This window comes from Notolepis coatsorum, assembly GCF_963971535.1.
Source record: "Notolepis coatsorum genome assembly, chromosome: 8".
NCBI classification, from domain to species: Eukaryota; Metazoa; Chordata; class Actinopteri; order Aulopiformes; family Paralepididae; genus Notolepis; species Notolepis coatsorum.
Window position 1 is genome coordinate 73954680 of NC_140172.1, and position 16033 is coordinate 73970712.

Below are 16033 nucleotides of genomic sequence, written 5' to 3' on the forward strand. Positions count from 1 at the left end.
TGCGTGCCCCCCTGTCTCCGGAGGTCTCGTAGTGGTGACCGGAGTGCCGGATATCCCGTGATGATGTCGGGGAGTTCGCGACCCTCTCTGCGCCACCCCCTATCTCCCTGTCTCCGGCTGTCCCTGAGCAACGACCGGAGTGTTGAATGTCCCGTGACTAAGACGGGGAGGACGTGACCCTCTTTGCGCCGCCCCTGTGCCTCAAATAGATCCGCTATCAACTCTATCTTTAATCTTTCAAAATGTTCAGTTGCTATCGCTATTAGCTCTATCTTTAATCTTTCAAAATGTACAGTTGCTATTGCATGCACTCATCTGTTTCACCACACACATGAGTGCATGCTTACCAACTGTCCGTCTGCAACACTACTATCACCAACATCTAAGAAGGGAGATCCCCCCTTGAATGGCCCTTCTAAGGTTTCTCTCCTCCACACTGCCTGTGGAGCTTTTTTCCCTATCGTTAGGTTTTAGTGAGTTTTTCCTTACCTTCGCGTGGGGTATGTCTGGGAGTGCTTGCATTCTTTCATTTATTTGCATTCATCTAAAAATGTTTGGACCTTATGGTGTTCTTGTTCTGTTCTTGACTTATTGTTATGTTTTCTTCTTGACTTGTTTAAAGAAGACCTGTACGGCCCATGGGGACATTAACGTGTGTTGTCGGGCCCTATAAATAAATTTGATTTGATTTATGTGTCAGTGGAGTGGGATGTTCTGAAGCCAGATTGGAATTCGTAGATTAGATTTTTTTCCGCAAGGTATTTTTCGACCTGTTCGTATAAAAAAAATTCCATGACTTTCGAGATGGAGGTAAGGATAGAAACAGGGCGGTAGTTGCCTGGGTCTAATTTACTGCCTTTTTTGTGCAGAGGGGTTACTCTCGCAATTTTGAAGTCCTTGGGGACGTGTCCCTGTTTTATGGAGAGGTTTATTATGTGTGTGATGACTGGGGTGATGGCGGCTGCTGAGTCTCTGAGGAATTTGGAGGGGATGTTGTCATGACCAGTGGCCTTGTTAGGTTGGAGGGCGCTCAGTTTTTTGAGTACCTCATCTGTTGTTACCATTTCCAGTTTGAAGTAGTCTTTGTGGACCCCTAGGTTCTTGTAGTATGCTACTATGTGTTCTACCCCATAATGCCCTGCGTGGGAGGGTAGTTTGTTTACCAGTGTTGTGGCTATGTTTGTGAAGAAACTATTTAAGTAATTGGCTACATCCAGCTTTTCTGTGATGAGCGTGTTGTCCGTCTTTATGTTTATGTTTGAGAATCTGGTTTTAAGTTTTTTACTGCAGCCTAGTTGGTTATCGAGTAATTTCCGAAGTTCACGTGGTTTGTTTTTGTTTTCCTCGGTTTTGTCATTGATGATTTTTTTTTGCTGTTTTGATCATGGAGTTTACATCATTTCTTAGTCTGTTTCTTTCCAGTTTGAGTTCAGTCACGTGGGCTTGGAGTTCACTGCTCATGCTTATAGTAAGCTTTGACTGACTTTTACGAAACTCAGAAAATTTTTTGTCTCTGGTTTTCATAGCGGTCAGTATTTCAGCATGCATCCACGGCTCTGCGCGATCTTTTACCCTGGTGGTTCTTAGGGGGGCCATGTTGTTTAGTATCGTTGAAAATTTGGTTTTGAAGCCAAGCCATGTTTCTTCAACCAGTGTACCATTGAGCTCATCTGACCAGTCCAGACCCTCCAGTTCAAGCTTAAAGGCCTCGCTAGAGTAGGTTTTGAGGTCTCTAGATGTGACTGTTTTGTGACAGCCAGCCTTTTGTTTTAGCTTTTTGCGGGTACAGAATATCATATAATGATCACTTAACCCGCATGCTATCACCCGTTTATTGGCGATCTTGGACTTGTCAGAGGTCAGGATGAGGTCAATGGTAGTCTGAGTTGACACACACACGTGTGGTTTGTGTGATTAGCTGGCTGAGGCCGTGCAGATCACAAAACCTATTGTAGGATTTGAAGACGGGTGCATCTTTTTGTTGCATATCCGTGTTCCAATCCCCAATAAAGGATCTCGGTTGACTGAACACGTTCTTCATGATATCCTACACTAACTAAGTAATGCAAAGTCAATGGGGTAAAGTTCCTTTCTGTGTAAGCTAACTGAACGTAACAAAGATTAGATTTCAATTGCATTTAGTCGGCTTGCACAAACAGGCGCTTGATAGGGATGGGTACCGAATTCGGTACTTTTGAGGTACCGAACCGAAACACGTCGGTACTACCGAGTATCGAATCAAGTGAGAAACCAAAAAATATGAATTTTTCTTTTTACTTTTTTTTCATGTCAACGTTCACACGCACAATATATGCTTACCTAGGATTTGACTTGATTCAACAACAAAGCAGTCGGAGCAATGACAAGCCGAAAACTGTCGAAATTGTAGTTATTTGAAGTTTGGATTTTATTTTTTACGACTGAGGTAGGTAAATAAAATTTCTTGAGACTAAAGTACCGAAAAAAGGTACCGTTGGGTACCGGTATCGATTCACAGGTACCGGTATCGGTTCAAATGTGAAAGGTACCCATCCCCCCATTGACTTTGCATTAGTTTGTGGCTAACTACGCAGAACTGTACGGTATACAGTATGAAAAACACCATGGATTGTGCCGAGAGGACTGATCGACAATACCATTGGTAAGTAGAGAATAGGGGCTTGCGGTTCCAAAAAAATCTGAACTCTCACTTACTAGACCTCAGCTGGGCTGAAGGAGGCGTTGAGGAAGGCCGTCTCCTGTATGTATCTCCTCCTGAGTCTCTCTCCCAGCTCGTACAGCTGCTGCATCCCAACTGTGGTCAGCTGACCGGGGTACGTGCCTCCCTACAGGACAAACAGGAGCCAATCAGTACCTCCCTGCAGGACCAGACAAACAGGAGCCAATCAGTGCCTCCCTACAGGACCAGACAAACAGGAGCCAATCAGTGCCTCCCTGCAGGACCAAACCAACAGGAGCCAATCAGTGACTCCCTACAGGACCACACAAACAGGAGCCAATCAGTGCCTCCCTACAGGACCAGACAAACAGGAGCCAATCAGTGCCTCCCTACAGGACCAGACAAACAGGAGCCAATCAGTACCTCTACTTCATCATGAAAGGTGCACACACACAAAATCATTGGGCCCCGAATATTCGTTTTCAAATAAATGCCCAGCGTCAGCTTACGGTAAGTGTTTATTGAAGGCTAATTCCATTCTGATCAGTCGTCATATTTATATGTAAAATATAAAAACAATTGCTCACAATAAATGTATTCATTTGAATAATAAATACATATAAAGTGTGCACCAGGGAAACGCTTCCATCCACCAGCCTCCCACACTAGCCTTTGAGCAAGGCACTTCATCTCACACTGTATGATAACAATGTATAATAACACTGTACACACTTCGTCATATATACTCCACATTACACTGTGTACTTTTATGCACTTTACTGTTCCTTTGCACTCTGGTTAGATCCCAACTTAAAGGTCAACCTCCACGTTGTATTTTTGTTCAATAAACAATGTGGACTAGGCCAACAGTGGTTTTCATGAAGAAGGGGAAAAAAAAGTATTGAAATTGACCCAGTTTTAGCGTTTTTATCAAACATTTTGTCTGCCCAACACAATCACCACGCACGTGCATATTTTAATCAATGGTTCATAACGTGCGCATGTAATGTCGTCACAACAGGTGCAGGACAACAGGGGGCTCACCAGGGGGCGCTGAGAGTCACACAGCTAGTGGCAGGCAGAGAGCCTTGCTACCATAGATATTATGCTTGCTACTACTAGCCGAATGGAAATGTATCTGTTTCACCTCACTATTGCTCCGTGATTATAGCCATCCATCCATCTCTAAAGCTAACCACTATTTGTAAAAGCCACAACCACGTTACCATATTTGTAATAATGTAAATCATTGTGTCGTTGTACACATAGTGTTTATAACGTTAGTAGATAACATAGCTTAGCTTGGTAGCTATTGTGCTAACAACATATCCCGACATCCGGCTCGCTGGCCGGCATGAACGGCCGACCCAAAATGGTTCTCTCCTCTCTGTACACCCAGTCCCCACGGATGCCCTGCCGGGGGGCCCATGGACGCGACGGCGGCGGCAGCCGTAGCGTGCTCGAGCCCGTAAAGGCTAGTGTTACACGATAGCTATGAGCTAACTAGCGCTGCGGGCTCCGGCGCCCTGCGGCCGCCGCTGTTGTCGAGTCCACAAGCTCCTCCGCGGGGACGGGGGCACACAAAGAGGAGAGAACCACCTGCAGGGACGGCGGGCTATAGGCTAACGTCAGTGAGTGTAGTGGTCCCGACTGCGTGTAGCAGGGACGGCGGAGATATAGGCTAACTGTGATGCACCGAGTGAGCCACCATTGATCTAGTACTATGACCCGGACGGACATAAGGCATACGTTTCCTGAAGTGACGTCACGGCCGTGCTAGGTGCTAGCGTCTGATAAGCTTTTAGATTCGGCTCATTAATATGCACCTGTTGTCCTGTTGTGACGTCGGCGTTTGATAAGCTTTTTTGATTCGCGCGTGCATGTTATTCGTGCGTGGACCTTTTTAACTCTTTCAGAGTGGCATTTCCGGTGTCAAATGGAAAAAAATAAATAATGAAATTATATACCAATGATGTAAACTACCCATAATTGATCAGTAGGGTTTAACCTAGAGGTTGGGCTTTAATGCTGTACTTATTGCAACGACAATAAATGTAATATAATCTAATCTAAAACCTTCACCTGCTCCAGTGGCTAAAGAGGCCGACAGCAGCAGAGAATTATTATTTATTTTTCATAAAATCATTTCACTTTCTACCCATACTTCCAAATGACACCAGAGCCTGTATTTATCAAGCATGAAATATTTCAGAAATAATTTTATAAGAAGTCTGATTTAATATTTACTTGTCATCATTAATCTAGAAAACGTCATTAATGTAGTCCCACAATATGAAACAGAACAGAATAAACGTCAGCCTATCGTAAGTATAGTACATGCCTGTGCCCGCTTCCTGTGGCAGTCGGGGAGTGATTCCATACGCGCTTCATCCAAAGAATAGTAAGTAAGTAAGTAAGTATTTAGTCTCCACACCTTGAGTTCCGTTATCAGATACCGAACGTGATATCCGATTTATTTAGAAAAGATAGGTTACATGGGAGAGGTGATCAAAGTGATCCTAAGCGTCATATAACCGTGGTTCTAATCTTCTAATTACTCAAAGTGTCTCCTAAGATAAAACTATTCTAAAGCGTTCCCGAAGCGTTCTATAAGCATCCGGAAACGTCCCGAAGCGGTAAGAAAATATTATGCGTTCCCCGTGCTACAGCCCAACAGCTGATTCCTATCACCTATTTAATGATCTCCGCCGCGCTGTGGCCGATCACCTGACAGGTGCAGGTGATCCACCCACAGTACAACAGAGTCCACCCAACAGGTTTACAAAGAATCATAACATTCCCTTAAATCATAACCTTCTATAAATCGTAACATTCCCATAAATTGTAACCTTCTATTGGTAATAATAATAATAATAATCCATAACCAAAAAGCACTCATTCGGCCTTTACACCGGCCCCTAATTGTGTTTACACAATTACAAAATAAATAACATGGCCAGGTGAGTGTTCATTTACGGCTGGCAATCCTCCTTTTGGCTCCAGTAGTAGGCACTTCGTACTGAACCTTTGTCATCTGGAAAGGCTTCCTGGATCCGTCCGAGTGGCCAGGGTTCCTGGGCGCTGTGTAATCCACTATAATGGCTAAGGCACAGTCCTTACCGGCCCCATTATCTTCACCAAGCCTCACCTTTCTCTCTTTAACCGGTGTGGCTGATGCTCCTGCTCGTGTTTGCCATCCAGAGGCTGCCGTCTTGAGGGCTTGGGGCAGCTCTGTCATGGCTCATGTAGTCCACCATAATGGATATGATAATGTTCATTCCGAGTCCATATTCTGGTCTTCTGGACATTCCATGTTACAAAATAATAAATCTTCATAGCGATGATTAATTCATAACTTAAAAAGAGTCCATAATAAACTTAAATGTCTTAATGATGCATATTCCTTGGTCTTAATTGGGTATTATTGTCGCGTGATCAATACACCAATGCATCATGTTCACATTCTTGTGTTTGTGTTTCCTTTTCTCAAAGTCAAGACCTTGTCAGGACCTTGGTCAGCCTCCCCTTTACCCTACCGAAGTGGGCTGAAAGGGGGGGGGCTTGAGAGTCCACAATCCACCTCACTCCAGAGTTTGCCATGGTGGTGCCTTGGAATGATGATGTGAATCAAGCACCATGGTAGAAAAGGGTAACCACTGCGCTCAGACAGGTGCGTAGTCCAATATTAATTATGCAAAAAAGGGAGGTAGGGACCGCACTCTGAATATCGTTGGTTTTTATTTTCAAAGGACACAAAACGTTTTCGGCCATCCGGCCTTCATCAGTGTGGATGGCCGAAAACGTTTTGTGTCCTTTGAAAATAAAAACCAACGATATTCAGAGTGCGGTCCCTACCTCCCTTTTGTGAATCAAGCACCACTCATGTCGTCTTCTCTTTCCTTCTTTTATGATACACCTTGTACCAGACATGGCCATCTTCTTTGTTTAGCTCTTGAAGAGGTACATTCTCTGTGCTCTTAGATATGCCAGTCTTCTCTTTGCACTTAGATCTTTTAGTCTTTTCTTTGCTCCTAGATCTTCCAGAGTTGTCTTTTCTCTTAGATCTTCCAGAGTTGTCTCTGCTCTGAGATCCTCCAAACTTGTCTTTTCCATCCACCACTACTCCTTTCTTGTTCTTAGTCTTCTTGGGCTTGATGTCCTCTTCTTCATCCTGTTTACTTTTCTTGACCTTGTCGTTTTTTAGTCTTGATTTTCTTAGGTTTGAAGTCGATTCCTGTCACATCATCTCGCTCCCTCTTCAGAGACTTCTGGTGTTTAGGAGAGTGGTAGGGGTCCTCTTCATGCTCAGACTTCATATTCTTACGTGAACTGTTCTCTTCCAATACAGAACTGTTCTCTTCCTTCTTAATCTTGCCGTCAAGGGACTTCACTTTCTCCTTTCTCTTGTCCTTGTCCTTGTCCTTCCGTTTGTCCGTGCAGTCATCTTTGCGCTCTGCATCCTTCATGAGCTTATTTTGCAGGTGCGTGGAAACCTGAGCCACATGTGGCTTGGTGGCGGCTGCCTGCTGCTGTTTCAGCTGTTGTCCTTGTTTGCCGTCAAGGGACTTCACTTTCTCCTCTGGCTTCTTCTTCAGCTGAACCTGGCTCACCGCAGACTTCGGGGTTGGTGCCATCTGGACTTGGTTCTGTTGCTGGTTATGCTGAGCCTGGAGGACCAGGCTCTGGGCTAGCTTCTGTTGTTGTTGTTGTTGTTGCTGCTGTTGTTGCTGCTCTTGCTGCTGTTGCTGCTGCTGTTGTTGTTGTTGCTGTTGTTGCTGCTCTTGCTGCTGTTGTTGTTGCTGTTGTTGTTGTTGCTGCTCTTGCTGCTGTTGCTGCAGTTGCTGCTGTTGTTGCTGCTCTTGCTGTTGTTGTTGCTGCTGTTGCTGCTGTTGTTGCTGCTCTTGCTGCTGTTGTTGTTGTTGATGTTGTTGTTGTTGTTGTTGTTGTTGTTGTTGCTCTTGCTGCTGTTGTAGTTGCGGCTGCTGCTGTTGTTGTTGTTGTTGTTGCTGCTGTTGCTGCTGTTGCTGTTGTAGTTGCTGCTGTTGTTGTTGTTGTTGTTGCTGCTGCTGCTGTTGTTGTTGTAAGTAAGTAAGTAAGTAAGTATTTATAAAGCACCTTTCATACATGTCATGTAGCTCAAAGTGCTGTACACAATTATAGGCATATATAACGATAAAAGCAATAAAGTCATAGTGATCAGTTAAGATCAATGTTTAAAAAAAAAAAAAATAATAATAATAATAATAATAATAATAATAATAATAATAATAATAATAATAATAATAATAATAATAATAATAATAATAGTAACGTAAAAATGAAAATAACGTAAAAACAGTCATTTGCTTACCAGTTTGGGAGAACAGGTCCGCACAAACATTTCCGCTCAGTGGCAACCGGAAGTGCACTAAACCAATGCACTTGTATGGTAGGTAGCAATGTTTAGGTCTTATAATGCTAGTGTAGTTACGTTTTTATCAGTGGTCATAGTTGGGTCCATAGTGCTTTACCAAGTCCCATGGATCCATCAGTGGCCGTGTATTGTGTGCGTATGTACCCGTTCCGTTCGCTCATGTGGTCAGTGGCCAGAGTTGGGTCCACAGGACTTATCCAAGTCCCATGGACCCATCAGTGGCCGCGTCTTGTGGTAGAAAGAAAGAAAAAGAAAAACGTATAAAGAAAACAGTCTAAAGTTTGAAAGTTTGGGAGGTCCGCAAAAACACGCCTTCAGCTCAGAAGCTGAGGCGTGTCAAAAACGTTTGAAAAACTGTAGGCGTGTCTCCTATTGTACCCATTCCTTCATCTAAGAAGTTTGAAAGTTTGGGAGGTCCGCAAAAACACACCTTCAGCTCAGAAGCTGAGGCGTGTCAAAAACTTTTGAAAAACTGGAGGCGTGTCTCCTATTGTACCCATTCCTTCATCTAAAAAGTTTGAAAGTTTGGGAGGTCCGCAAAAACACGCCTTCAGCTCAGAAGCTGAGGCGTGTCAAAAACGTTTGAAAAACTGGAGGCGTGTCTCCTATTGTACCCATTCCTTCATCTAAAAAAATTTGAAAGTTTGGGAGGTCCGCAAAAACACGCCTTCAGCTCAGAAGCTGAGGCGTGTCAAAAACTTTTGAAAAACTGGAGGCGTGTCTCCTATGTACCCGTTCCTTCATCTAAAAAGTTGGGTCCACAAGGCTTATCCTAGCCTCATGGATCCATCAGGTTTTTCCAAGCCATAACTATTTGTAAGCTAGACTGTATAGGTACGTTTTTAATTTTCCTTTAAAAATGTGTATAGAGCTGGCGTTTCTGATGTGTGTTGGTAGTGTGTTCCATAGTTTTGGGGCATAGTTGGCAAATGCCATACTTCCTATCCTTTTTTGGTTTCTGGGCGTGTCTAGTAAACCTGTAGTGGATGACCGTAGCGTTCTTGAGGGCAGATAACTAACTAGGGAATTTGCTATGTATTTTGGGCCTTGCTCATTAAGAGCTTTATATGTTAGGAAAAGGACCTTAAAATCAATTCTATGAGTTATTGGAAGCCAGTGCAGAGTGGCCAGGACTGGAGTGATATGTTCTCTTCTCCTTGTATGAGTTAGTAATCGAGCTGCAGAGTTTTGGATAAGCTGAAGCTTCCCAATGGTTGCTTTGGGAAGACCAGTGAACAGTGCATTACAATAGTCAAGCCGACTTGATACAAAAGCATGAATAAGTTTCTCTGCATCCTTTTTATTTACGAAAGGTCTTACTTTCGCTATGTTTCTTAGGTGGAAGAATGACGTTTTCATGGCCTTATTTATATGAGACTTAAAGGTCAGGTCTGAGTCCAAGATGACACCTAGGCTTGTAACCTCAGTCTTTACATAGGATGACAGACTCCCCAGGTTTTTACAAAGCACTTCCCTTTTCGCTTTTGGGCCGATCAATAGGATTTCGGTCTTGCTTTCGTTTAATTTTAGGAAGTTATTGTTCATCCACTTGTTTATTGCTAACAGACAATTTGTAATGGACTGTATGGCTGTAGTGTTATTTGGTTCTGCGGAGATATATAGTTGTGTATCATCAGCATAACTATGGAAGCATACATTGTGGTCTCGAATGATGTCCCCGAGGGGCAGCATATATAGTGAGAAGAGTAATGGACCAAGGCAGCTTCCTTGTGCGACTCCAAAATTGCTGTCATGTTCCTCGGATACATTGTCTCCAAGCTTAACATAGAACCTTCTCCCCTTAATGTATGTTATGAGCCAATTTAGTACATGATCGGAAAAGCCAACCAGTCTTTCTAGACGACTGATCAAGATATTATGGTCAATCGTATCGAACGCTGCACTAAGGTCCAATAGGACAAGAATTGAGACTTTGCCAGCATCGGAGTTTAGCCTGAGGTCGCTAACTATTTTGGTAAGGGCAGTTTCAGTGCTGTGATTTGTTCTGAAACCTGATTGTAGTTCCTCCATGATGTTATTATCTTTGAGAAAGGAGTTTATTTGTACTGAGACTATCTTTTCTAATATCTTGCTGATAAATGGAAGGTTCGATATTGGCCTATAGCTTTTTAGTTCGTTTACATCTAAGTTTGTTTTCTTTAGTAGTGGTTTTACTACAGCTGTTTTAAATGCATCTGGAAAAGTGCCTGTTTGAAGAGACATATTTATGATTTCAAGGACATGATTTGAGACACTATCAAACACCCGCTTGAGAAATGCTGTTGGTATAGGATCGAGGCAGGAGGTGGCGGAATTACACTCAGAGACAATCTTACAGAGGTCAGGTAATGTAATACATGTGAATTCCCCCATAGTTATCTCAGGTGGGGTTTCACTCATAGCCAGATCCATATCAGCGGTAATGCTTGCTCTAATCAATGATATTTTTTCATTAAAGAAAACTGCGAACTCTTCACATTTTGTGGCTGATTGCTGCGGTATATGGGGGGGTGGTATGTTAATCAGCCGGTCAATGGTGGAAAAAAGTACCCTGGAGTTACCCATCTTTTCTGAGATCATTTTGGAAAAATATTCCTTTCTCGCAAGTTGTATTGCCTTATTGTATGCGCCCATGGCGTCTTTGTATAAATTAAAGTGAGCTGTGAGTTTGAGTTTCCTCCATTTTCGCTCGGCTATCCTACATTTTCTCTTGTTATCTTTAACATTGGTTTTATTTAGCCATGGAGAGATTCTATCAGTTTTTACCTTTTTAACCTTTAGAGGGGCAACAGTATCTAACACAGTTGACAAGGTGCTGTGGAAGTTTTGCACTTGCTGATTTAAGGAGGATTCACTGCATTGGTCGTATGATTTCATCATACTAGAGAATTTTGCTTCAGCTCTAGCGTCCAGAAGCCTTCTGTGAACTAGGAATTCGCTTCTGGTCTTATGTAATATTAGGCTTGTACCATAGAACACACAATAATGGTCAGAAATTGGAATTTGTTTTACTGATATATTCTCAATGTTTAGCCCTGTTGTTATTAGAGTGTTGCCATGTTGGTGGGTGGCCTCGTGAACATGTTGCATCAGTCCAAAACTGTCCAGTAGGTTCAGAAACTCACAACCCCTGGGGTCATCCTTTTTGTTGATATGAATATTTAGATCTCCATTAAGAATGATTCTATCATACCTGGTAATGCAGATCGATATGAGTTCTGAAAATTCCTGTATGAAGAGTAGCGAGTACCTTGGTGGTCGATACAATGTCACACATATTACTGGCATTTCTGTTTTCAATACAATAGCAAGGTATTCAAATGATAAAAATGTTCCCAGGTCAATATCATTGCACACAAATTGAGTGGAGATGATTGCTGCTATTCCTCCTCCCCTCCCACTCTGTCTGTTTGATTGATAGAATTTAAAATTGGAAGGGCAGGTCTCAATCAGTGTTGCTACACCAGTGATATTGTCTAACCATGTCTCTACTAAAAACATACAATGTACACCATGTTTTACTATGAGTTCATTTATCAGAAATGATTTTTGTTTCAGCGCTCTAACGTTGAACAGTGCTAGTTTTAGCTGTACGGGTTCTGTAGTGGGGTGTGAGATAGTCTGTGGTTGAACACTGATATTGATAAGGTTAGATTTACATATGGGACGTGATAATGAGTAATTGATTAGTCTTTTGGTGATCAGAATCGGGATGACACTCAACGTGTTTTTTTGTAGTTTAGGCTGCTTCTGTATATAGTCTACAGAGCTAGATATGGTTGGTTGTCAGGCCAGTGATGCTATACTTTGTATGACGTTATGTATTAGCACATTTACCCCTGATATGTTTGGATGGATGCCATCGGGTCTGTAATGGTCTTTCCTGGACCAGAGCAGATCAAAGTTATTTATATAGCAAAGTCCTATAGTAGTACAGTGGGTCTGTAGCCATTTGTGCAACCAGAACAGACGGCTAAATCGCTCAGATCCACGACCTATGGATGGAATTGCTGTTGTTGTTGCTCTTGCTGCTGTTGTTGCTGCTCTTGCTGCTGTTGCTGCTGTTGCTGCTCTTGCTGCTGTTGCTGCTCTTGCTGCTGCTGTTGTTGTTGCTGCTGTTGTTGTTGTTGTTGTTGTTGTTGTTGCAGCTGCTGCTGCTGTTGCTGTTGCTGCTGTAGAGACACGAGGTAGGCCCTCTCCTGTTGAAGCTGTCTCTGCAACCGCAGAAGTTGTCGCTGATCCTCAATCCGTCTACGCTTGTACTTCCGCTCTCTCTCAGAGTGCCTCCTCTCCTCCTCTCTTCTCAGCTGCTCTTTGGCTCCTGTGGTAGAGGTCTTCTTCATGACAGAGTCAGAGTACAACTGTTTCTTGTCAGCCGGTCTGGCCTCCTGTTGCTGTTGCTGGTGGCTAATTAATTTAGCCTCCTGCAGCTTTAATTTAGCCTTTAATTCAGCCTTTAAATTAGCCTCCTGCAGCCTTAATCTATCCTCTAATTCATAACGTTCCATTACCTTGATTTTGGCTTTTGATACAGAGATGTCTATCAATTTCAAATTTCTCCCTCTCCGCCTTTAATATCGCTCTGGCTGAAAGTGCAGTGGCATTTAATTCAGCCTCTAATGCAGCACTCTTTTCCTCCCTCTCCGCCTTTAATGCAGCCTCTAATGCAGCTCTCTTTAGACTTAATTCATCCAATTTATCCTGAGCACTCTCAATCCGTCTTGGGACCACAGATTCAATTTGGCCGGGAGCTAGGGTTTGGCTTTTCTTATTTTCCTTCTTCAACCAAATATCCGTCGTCACATTAATAAATGCATTGAATTCATCCATCCTCTGGCTACTGGCTGTAACATCATCATCATCATCATCATCATCATCACAGTCTTCCATCATATGCATCCAGAAGGCTAGAGCCTCATTAGCACACATAAGCTCTTTGAGTGCAATATTAATTAATGCCAGGTGCTGGCTTACACTTTCTACATCTTTTAATTGCACCTTTTGTTCAATCTCATGTTGTTTGCTGGTGCAAATTGTGAGCTTCTCTTTACATGCTGTTCGCATTTGTTGCACATACTTATTATCCTCCTCTTCACCAGGGTAAGAATAAGACATTTTCGTTAATGGTAACTGGCCAATCCGTAACACAACTTTATAATTATTCTATATTCCACAGCGCCGTGCGCGCGCGCGCAACGTAAGTAGTAGTCCGTATTTCATTCATAGATTTCTACTCACGATCCTCTTGATGTCCTCGGGAGGGAGGGGCTCCACTCGCTGTGATTGGCGTTGATCAATCCTTTGGCTGCTGATCACAGCGATGTCCTCGGGCTGTGATCATTCACTGTGTGTGGCTGTGGTTGATCGATTCCTTCTGCTGCTCACAGCGATGTCCTCGGGCTGTGAATTGCAGTCGGTGATCGATCCTTCTCCTGGTTCTCTTGCGAGTCCTCTCTCGTCAGTTGTCACTTTATTGACGCGCGCCTCTACCTGGGTCGCTATCAATAATCTGCGAGTCCTCTCTCGTCAGAGTTGTCACTTATTGACGCGCGCCTCTACCTGGGTCGCTATCAATAATCTGCGAGTCCTCGTCAGTTGTCACTTATTGACGCGCGCCTCTACCTGGGTCGCCATCAATAACCTGCGCGAGTCCTCCTTTTACAACCTGATGAGTCCTTCTGTCACTTTATTGAAGCGCGCCTCTCCTTGGGTGGCTTCAATAAAGGCTATTTTCTTACTTAATGCTTATTGAAGTGCGCCTCTAGCCTGGACTCACTTCAATAACGCATAGTCAGACGCATATTTTCTGACTGAATGCTTATTGAAGTGCGCCTAATAACGCAGATAGCTTTCCGACTAAATGCTTTCCTTCCTTCCTTCCTGGTATCCTCGTCATGGGTGGCTTCAGCCTGACGAGTCCTCTTGTCACCTTATTGAAGCGCGCCTCTCCTTGGGTGGCTTCAATAAAAGCTATTTTCTGACTGAATGTAGCGATTGTAGCGGCAACATGCCTGTGCCCGCTTCCTGTGGCAGTCGGGGAGTGATTCCATACGCGCTTCATCCAAAGAATAGTCTCCACACCTTGAGTTCCGTTATCAGATACCGAACGTGATATCCGATTTATTTAGAAAAGATAGGTTACATGGGAGAGGTGATCAAAGCGATCCTAAGCGTCATATAACCGTGGTTCTAATCTTCTAATTACTCAAAGTGTCTCCTAAGATAAAACTATTCTAAAGCGTTCCCGAAGCGTTCTATAAGCATCCGGAAACGTCCCGAAGCGGTCAGAAAATATTATGCGTTCCCCGTGCTACAGCCCAACAGCTGATTCCTATCACCTATTTAATGATCTCCGCCGCGCTGTGGCCGATCACCTGACAGGTGCAGGTGATCCACCCACAGTACAACAGAGTCCACCCAACAGGTTTACACAGAATCATAACATTCCCTTAAATCATAACCTTCTATAAATCGTAACATTCCCATAAATCGTAACCTTCTATTGGTAATAATAATAATAATAATCCATAACCAAAAAACACTCATTCGGCCTTTACAAAGATATAACCCTGTGACTGGTGGATGAAATAGTTACTTTCCTCCTCTTTGCTTGCCTGCTTGCCTGTACTGTTCTGCTCCAGTAGGGTTGGGTACAGACTAAATTACATTGGTATTACAGAGTACCGATCACGTTAGATTAATCAGTGCCACATTTCGGTACCTTGAGAGCTGGTAGATTAAAATAAACCGAATTCCAATGACGCAATTGTCATAGACACAGACCAGCGTGGACCCAGTTTGTGTGGCGTGTTGTGATAACAATGTTGAAATTGAGAAGTTTAGACTTAAATTTTTTTTACAACTGAAATAATTTTTTTGTTATTACAGAGAGTAAAGTACTGAAAAGGGTACCGTTGGGTGCCAGTATCGATTCCCAGGTGACGGTACAGAGAGGTCTACGTGCCATGTCATATTGGTGTCATATTGAATGATTTTCATTAGACTATTATATTGTTGATTAGGGATGAGTTAGAATTTTCTAATAGTCGTGCCAGTCTCCACATTTGATTTTCATGTCAGTCGAAAAATATATATATAATTAATATTTTCTTTTTTTTAGTGAAGCAAACCATTCTTATTTAATAAATTTTTATTAGTGCTGTCAGGCGATAAAAAAATGTATCTAATTAATTACAGGATTTGTAATTAATTAATCTAATTAATCGCATTTTTTATCGCATAACCATTTTAGGCCTGATATTTTATAATCTATAATCAAATTTCAAATTGCATGTGTCCGGATGGCAGAATTCAGTACCGTATCTACAAAACCTTCTGTTTAATCATATTCCCTTTATTAATTTACTTAGATTTTTCAGGTCTGGTACATTTTTGCATGGTGTTATTCACACACAAAAAAAGGGAAAAAAAGAAGAATTGAATTGATATTCTCATTGGTTCATTACACTCAAGCCTAGTAACAGACACAGTATTTCTGACACTGGGAATACATTCCCTGAGATCCATAGATGTCCCTAGAATCAGATACCAAGAACATGCAAATGGACCATTTAAAAAAGTAGTTTGTAAATGTTTATTCTACGTTCTTATGGAATTAATGAGATTTAAAAAATAAATTAAAAAGAAAATATTTATAAAAAAAATATTTATTGAGTTAATTTTCATAACACGATAATTTGCTGTGTAATTAATTAATCTAATTAAAGCGATAAACTGACAGCCCTAATTTTAATATTTAGAGGCAGCCTAATTTCCATAGCCTAATTGATCTAAAAGATGCACATGCTACTGTTTCTGTTTGTTTATTAAAACCGGTTGATAGGCCAATGCAATGCTGTTATTATAGGCTACGATGGTGAATGGTGTCATTTTGATTAATTGTCGGTCAGCTGAGCCGATCAACGTTCTGAAGGATTATCTGAAGTGCCTATTTATGTGCA

The 16033-nt window shown here is 42.4% G+C and overlaps 1 protein-coding gene across 2 annotated transcripts in view; it reads right to left on the reverse strand.

Annotated features, from left to right (window-relative positions):
• The window catches only part of acp6 (acid phosphatase 6, lysophosphatidic), a 111308-nt gene that overhangs the window by 62503 nt on the left and 32772 nt on the right, over window positions 1-16033 (reverse strand). For both annotated transcript variants that reach the window (XM_084320174.1, XM_084320173.1), the window contains exon 4: window positions 2695-2825. In XM_084320174.1, the coding sequence (XP_084176300.1) occupies window positions 2695-2825 (131 nt within the window). The remainder of the gene's footprint in view (window positions 1-2694; window positions 2826-16033) is intronic.